The 7,673-nt window shown below is 42.8% G+C and overlaps 1 protein-coding gene across 1 annotated transcript; it reads left to right on the top strand.

Moving 5' to 3' along the window:
- Window positions 1-314: 314 nt before the first annotated feature.
- LOC134799784 (uncharacterized) lies at window positions 315-1,030 on the top strand. The gene is made up of 2 exons (XM_063772197.1): window positions 315-857; window positions 914-1,030. The coding sequence occupies exons 1-2, from the start codon at window positions 315-317 to the stop codon at window positions 1,028-1,030; spliced, it is 660 nt and encodes a 219-aa protein (XP_063628267.1).
- The last annotated feature ends 6,643 nt before the right edge of the window (window positions 1,031-7,673 follow it).

The raw sequence follows: 7,673 nt of genomic DNA, 5'->3' as shown, positions 1-7,673 counted from the left end.
CTGCGGATGGAACGTCTATGGTAAGAGTGAATAGCGTAATCTCGCTCCCTTTTAAGCCTGGTAAAGGAGTACGTCAGGGATGTATTCTCTCTCCCATCCTTTTTAACATATATGGCGAATATATAATGAGAAGAGCCTTGGAAGAATGGGAGGGAGGCATCTCGATAGGGGGTACCAAGATCAGCAACCTGAGGTACGCAGATGACACCACCCTCTTTGCGACCTCAGAGAAGGAACTTGATGAGCTGTTCCGTAGAGTGGAGCACGAGAGTAATCTAGTTGGTCTCTCAATTAACCGAGCAAAAACAAAGGTTATGATCGTAGACCGAGCTGGACAACTCACACGAACAGGAGAACTCTCTGACTTACAGTTCGTTGGTGAATTTGTATACCTGGGGTCACTACTTACTAACGAAGGAGGAAGCGAGAGAGAAATTCGAAGGAGGACTCAAATGGCCAAATCTGCCATGAGTAAGATGACACGAATATGGCAGGATCGAAAAATCTCGAACAACACCAAGATGAGAATCATAAGAACGCTGGTCTTCTCGATTTTTCTCTACGGCTCGGAATCATGGACAATCCGGTCAGCGGAACGCAAGAAAATAGAGGCCTTTGAAATGTGGTGCTGGAGACGGATGCTACGTATCTCATGGACAGCCAAGAGGACAAACGTCTCTATCCTCCAGCAGCTTGGGATCCAGACAAGGCTATCCACCACCTGTTTTAAAAGGATTCTTAGCTATTTTGGACACATAGCCCGCCGAGAACCTGACAACTTGGAGAAACTTGTAGTTGTTGGGAAAGTAGATGGCAAGCGGCGACGTGGCAGATCTCCTGCTCGGTGGTCGGATCAGGTCTCTACCCTTACAGGCCTCACAATAGCAACCGCCATGAAGAAGGCCGAGAGTAGGGTGGGATGGAAGCGATTGGTGACAGAGGTCATCAGAAAATTTCAAGACGGACACGACCTTCAGCAATGAAGAAAACGACTAGAGAGAGAGAGGACATTCTTACACAGATTGACTAAGTCCCACAGTAAGCTCAAGAAGGCTTGTGTTGTGGGTACTCAGACAACGATATATATAATATATAAATACTTAAATACATAGGGAACAACCATGACTCAGGAACAAATATCTGTGTCATCACACAAATAATGCCCTTACTGGGATTCGAACCCAGGACCATCGGCTTCACAGGCAGGGTCACTACCCACTAGGCCAGACCGGTCGTCGAATCGGCGGAGGTCGGCGAAATAGAATTGCGGAAATCCATATTAATTAATACCCAAAATATTACTTTGCTAATCCACATGCTAGTCAATCAGTGCTAACCCGTTATACTTACTAGCGTATTTTTTACATGCATTTAATGTTTACACCCTCCCACCGCAAAAATAAATACACAAATAAAGATATTAAACTACCACCAAAAGAACAATACCTTCTCGACACGTGTTTCGCCTCTGTACGAGGCATCCCCAGGAGATGTTGACGGTCTGACGCCCGGAGGAGGAGGGTAAGTATAGTGGTGTTTTCGTTGCCGGGCGTCAGACCAGCAACATCTCCTGGCACAATCCGACTATACGAGAATCCGACTTATCCGACGAAATAACAATCTGGCGAAACAAGAATCCCGCAAATGGGGAACTAACCACGCGTTCGTTCAATTTTTGGATATGAATAATGATTTAATGACGCTCAAAATGTTAAAAATACCTTCTTTAACACATTAATTGCAATATTTTAGTCACTTCTGTGCGAGTTTTTATTCTATTGGCATCGGAACTTAATTGAAATCGCGACGTGTTCTACGTCGGGCAAACAGCTCAGGATTGAACCCGTTAAGATCTACTTTCCTATCGATAGGTACCACCCTATATCTACGCATGAGTAGGTACGAGTATGTCCAGCAATGTACAAGTTGCAGAATATTCTTAAAATGTCCGCAATTTCTGGAAACTCATAAGAAAATTCTAATGCAAGTTTCCACTTAGAAAGTTCCCGTTCAGATTAGGAATTACCAGTGGGGAGAAACTCCTGACTTCGGGCATACTCGGCTCCGCTCGGCTCAGCATTGCTCCGTGCAATTATTAGGGTTGACACAACTTGACGTCCCTTTGCGTACACGACCACAGATAAGATAATGACTTGAATTTTGACAACCCTAAACAGCCGAAAGGGATAGTGCCATAAGTTAGAAAGGGATATCATGATTCGACCCTGAATCGCTGTCAAACTTCGGTTTTGTAGGAAGTGTCCTTTCTGTACGGTAGTACTATTACTTATTCTATGTTATTACTCAATGTTCATTATATAATGAAATATTATTACTAATAATGTGCTTGCATTTAAAATATAGCTCCTTTAACAAGAAACTTTTTATCAAGTCTTAAATGGTAAAAGGATAAAATACCCAGAAAAACGCGTACACAAACTGGTAAACTGCATCGGAAAATACATTTCTTACTGTTTTATTTTAAAACGACACAGGCTCAAATAGGCGAGAGTAAAAATACCTGGTACTTGATAGCAAGTATTTCTAGTAGGTATTTATCTGTATAGCCCCCTCCAGACTATCCGCGTGAATCGCGGGCGAAGCCGCGAACGCGAGTGTGGAGTCGATTTCGCTGTCTGCGAAAAATCGACTCCACACTCGCGTTCGCGGCTTCGCTCGCGATTCACGCGCATAGTCTGGAGGGGGCTTATGAATGAATGAATGAGTCAAGAGTGCGTGCTCTTATAGTTCGTTTTTTTTTAGCATTAGAAAGAACTTGAAAGAAGGTAAGCGATCTTGACATGTCTTTTAATTGAAAAACGCTTTTTAAAAATCAGTAACTATTATTTATGAAAGCAGAAGAATATAAATGATGGTATTAGATTCATAATTGTAACATATTTGCCGTAATTTACTTTTAAAATGTGTTTTTCAATTAAAAGACACATCAAGATTGTAGGTATACCTTATTTCTAATGCTAAAAAAAACGAACTATAGGTGACTACATTCGTTGTGAGTAAGCATACAGTTACACATACCTAACTGTAATCATGTCTTGATCGCTAAAAATACTTAGTATTAATACTCTGTTCCAAACCAAGTTGCAAAACCAAATTATTCCGATGTTTGCGCAACATACGCATAGAAGGCTCGTATGGATTTATAAATTCAATTTTCACTGGGGTTTCACTCGGATTTGTGGCTCGGACTTAGTGATCAATTTCATGGCTCAAAATGTTTGCATACGCAGCCTGTTAGTAAAGGAGGACTCACGTTACACCGGGCCGTGTCCGGGCCGAGGCGTCCGAGAAGTCATTTTCTTTGACGGCTGATCGGTGATCACGTGGTGCTTTCCATAGAAAACGAAGCGCCGGAAGTTCCGGCCTGGCCCCGGCCCGGTCTAGCGTAAGTCCTTTAGTGATCTAATTCATGGCTTAAAATATTTGCATACGCAGCCTGTTATATAATAATTGTTTTGAGTAAATTAAAAAAGTCTAAGGTTTGTCTAAGCTAATTTTGCACCCTCTTGAATATAACATTATATATTACAAGCTTTTATTTAACTTGCAATGTTTGTAATAATATATGTTTGTTCGGGCAAATCATGCAAGTTAAATTCGATCCACATCCCATTATTCGATTTAGCTAAAAATTCACATACCTACACATATGTAATTGGGTGTGCCATAATCGAACGAGCGAGCGAAGCGAAGCGAAGCGAAGCGAACGAGCGAGCGAAGCGAAGCGAATCGAAGCGAAGTTCTTACATTCGACTTGGATCACGCGGCTGGCTAGCGCACGTCCCGGCATTTCGATGTTTTTAAGAGCGCTATTACATTTCGGCGTTTAGCGAGTTTAGGTATTTTACGCGCTGCGGCAGGCCGTGCGAGCTCAGTATGCCGATCCCTTCTACCACACTCGCACTACAATGATGGATTAAACATTCTTGATCCTTCGCGAAGCATATTGAAATCAACCATAACAACACTAACTGTGCTTAACTTTTAAAGTCCTAAAACTGTTATTTGGTAAGTACGAAAATACTAAATGCAGTGCAAATGTACATAGGGGCTGTTCATAAATTACGTCATCTATTTTTGACGATTTTTGACCCCCCCACCCCTCAAATCATCCAAAAATCATGCTTCGGATGACTCTGTTTCCTCCTACGTCATACTACCATCATCCGATGTCCAGACCCCCCACCCCCCTCCTCCCATTTGAAACGACGTAATTTATGAATAGCCCCATACTCGTACTTATGAAGGTATATTACTCGAAAGAAATTATAGGTACTCGCTTATTCACATGTTTCGTCATAGCATTTGGTACCTATAGTTTGTAAAGTTTGTATCAACGAGGGTTTAAAAACGAACTGGTATTGAGGATCTGATGATAATGATGATGATTAAGGTGGTCACGGATACCAATCAACCATGTAGTAACATGATTAGGCTCGTTTGATTCGTCTCAACAAGATCTTTGACACTGAAGATACACAGGGTCTGGTGATGGAGCTGGAAGGTGGCCACGGGTACCAGTCTATCATGTAACTAAACTACTTCGTGTTTGGGCTCGTTTGATTCGTCTCAACAAGATCTTTGACACTGAAGATACACAGGGTCTGATGATGGAGCTGGAAGGTGGCCACGGGAACCAGTCTATCGTGTAACTAAACAACTTCGTGTTTGGGCTCGTTTGATTCGTCTCAACAAGATCTTTGACACAAGACAGTACTCAGCGTCTGATGATGGAGCTGGAAGGTGGTTACCATTACCAATCAACCATGCAACTAAACCACATCGTGTTTAGGCTCGTTTGATTCATCTCAACAAGATCTTTGACACTAGGTGATACTCAGAGTCTGATGATGGAGCTGGAAGGTGGTCACCGGTACCAACCAACCATGCAACTAAACCACTTCGTGTTTAGGCTCGTTTGATTCATCTCAACAAGATCTTTGACACTAGGTGATAAACCAAACACGAAGCCCAAACACGATGCCCAAACACGAAGCCCAAACACGTAGCCCAAACACGAAGTGGTTCAGTTACGTGATAGACTGGTACCCGTCGCCACCTTCGAGCTCCATCATCAGACCCTGAGTAGTATCTTGTGTCAAAGATCTTGTTGCGACGAATCAAACGAGCCCAAACACGAAGTGGTTCAGTTACATGGTAGACTGGTACCCGTGGCCACAGTCCAGCTCCATCATCAGACTCTGAGTACTAACTTTTGTCAAAGATCTTGTTGCGACGAATCGAACGAGCCCAAGCACGAAGTGGTTTAGTTGCATGGTTGATTGGTACCGGTGACCACCTTCCGGCTCCATCATCAGACCCTGAGTACTATCTTGTGTCAAAGATCTTGTTGCGACAAATCAAACGAGCCCAAACACGAAGTGGTTCAGTTACATGGTAGACTGGTACCCGTGGCCACCTTCGAGCTCCATCATCAGACCTTTGTGTCAAAGATCTTGTTGAGATGAATAAACCGTGCCTAAACACGAAGTGATTTAGTTGCATGGTTGATTGGTACCGGTGACCACATTCCGGCTCCATCATCAGACCTTGAGTACTATCTTGTGTCAAAGATCTTGTTGAGACGAATCAAACGAGCCCAAACACGAAGTGGTTTAGTTGCATGGTTGATTGGTACCGGTGACCACCTTCCGGCTCCATCATCAGACCCTGAGTACTATCTTGTGTCAAAGATCTTGTTGAGACGAATAAAACGAGCCTAAACACGAAGTGGTTTAGTTGCATGGTTGATTGGTACCGGTGACCACTTTCCGGCTCCATCATCAGACCTTGAGTACTATCTTGTGTCAAAGATCTTGTTGAGACGAATCAAACGAGCCCAAACACGAAGTGGTTTAGTTGCATGGTTGTTTGGTACCGGTGACCACCTTCCGGCTCCATCATCAGACCCTGAGTGCTATCTTGTGTCAAAGATCTTGTTGAGACGAATAAAACGAGCCCAAGCACGAAGTGGTTTAGTTGCATGGTTGATTGGTACCGGTGACCACCTTCCGGCTCCATCATCAGACCCTGAGTACTATCTTGTGTCAAAGATCTTGTTGAGACGAATAAAACAAGCCTAAACACGAAGTGGTTTAGTTGCATGGTTGATTGGTACCGGTGACCACCTTCCGGTTCCATCATCAGACCCTGAGTAGTATCTTGTGTCAAAGATCTTGTTGAGACGAATCAAACGAGCCCAAACACGAAGTGGTTTAGTTGCATGGTTGATTGGTACCAGTGACCACCTTCCGGCTCCATCATCAGACCCTGAGTACTATCTTGTGTCAAAGATCTTGTTGAGACGAATAAAACGAGCCTAAACACGAAGTGGTTTAGTTGCATGGTTGATTGGTACCGGTGACCACCTTCCGGCTCCATCATCAGACCCTGAGTACTATCTTGTGTCAAAGATCTTGTTGAGACGAATCAAACGAGCCCAAACACGAAGTGGTTTAGTTGCATGGTTGATTGGTACCGGTGACCACCTTCCGGCTCCATCATCAGACCCTGAGTACTATCTTGTGTCAAAGATCTTGTTGAGATGAATAAAACGAGCCTAAACACGAAGTGGTTTAGTTGCATGGTTGATTGGTACCGGTGACCACCTTCCGGCTCCATCATCAGACCCTGAGTACTATCTTGAGTCAAAATTAATACATATAGAATGTCAGGTCGTTTCAAATATTTTTAATCCTGTCCGGTAGTTTATTAAACTGTACCATTATAAATTATAATACTATAAAAACAGTGCTAGGATCAAAGTCTCTCGTTGCGGTGTTTACACGCACACAGTATAGCGTTTTACACGGCGCCCGCCGCACACAATGATAAAAAATCTCGTCGTCGCCGTTGAAAATGTGCGGAGCCGACCGACACGCGTCCTGCCTCTACAAGCTCTGCCGCGGCACTGAGCTGGCGCAGCGCGCGTCATCGGTAATATAGAGTAGTTTTCAAAAAATTGCCAAAAAATTATAGTAGAATTTCATAAACAATAATGTATACCAACAGTATAAGCAAACGTTGCAGATTGCTTGAGTATGAAAATGACTTCGATATTAAGTAGATTTTCGTAGGAATTGACACTTGTTTCGGAGAGAAAATTGAGTTCGTTTTACTTTGATTTTCTCTTTCTCAAAGGTGTGTAGGAAAAATATCGTTTGATATGCCTAAAGTACAGGGTATTAGTAATACAAAATAGCCAGGTTTAGCAGAGTAAACTTCTCAACATTTCCAAATAAGAGCTTGCCATTCAGTGCTTCACAGGGTTTTTCGGAAACAACCATCAGAAAAAAAATCATTACTAATTTAATAAGTCCTTTTTCTAATATTTACAACGATATTTAAAAAGATAAGAAGACGCTTTTACTGGAACAAGTACTCATTGTTTCTAATAATGAGCACAAAGTCCTGAATTTCGTCGACTAGTATCATCAATTTTGCGTTATTTCGACTTTTCTTGTAAGAGCGCTCTTAAGCTGAACTGTCAGAAGATAGTTTGATACTCAAGAACTTAAGTAAATTTGTTCTAATTTAAATGAAAAAAATGAAAATGGGCCAGCGTGTAGAGAGGGTAGTGGCTTAGTGGTGTCGGATGGCTTATGGCGCGGCGGGATGGCAGTGGGATGGCCACGGTGTCGGTTTTTCATCCG

The sequence above is a fragment of the Cydia splendana genome, chromosome 2 (genome assembly GCF_910591565.1).
Source record: "Cydia splendana chromosome 2, ilCydSple1.2, whole genome shotgun sequence".
Lineage (NCBI taxonomy): Eukaryota > Metazoa > Arthropoda > Insecta > Lepidoptera > Tortricidae > Cydia > Cydia splendana.
This window is presented reverse-complemented; position numbering and strand designations above follow the sequence as displayed.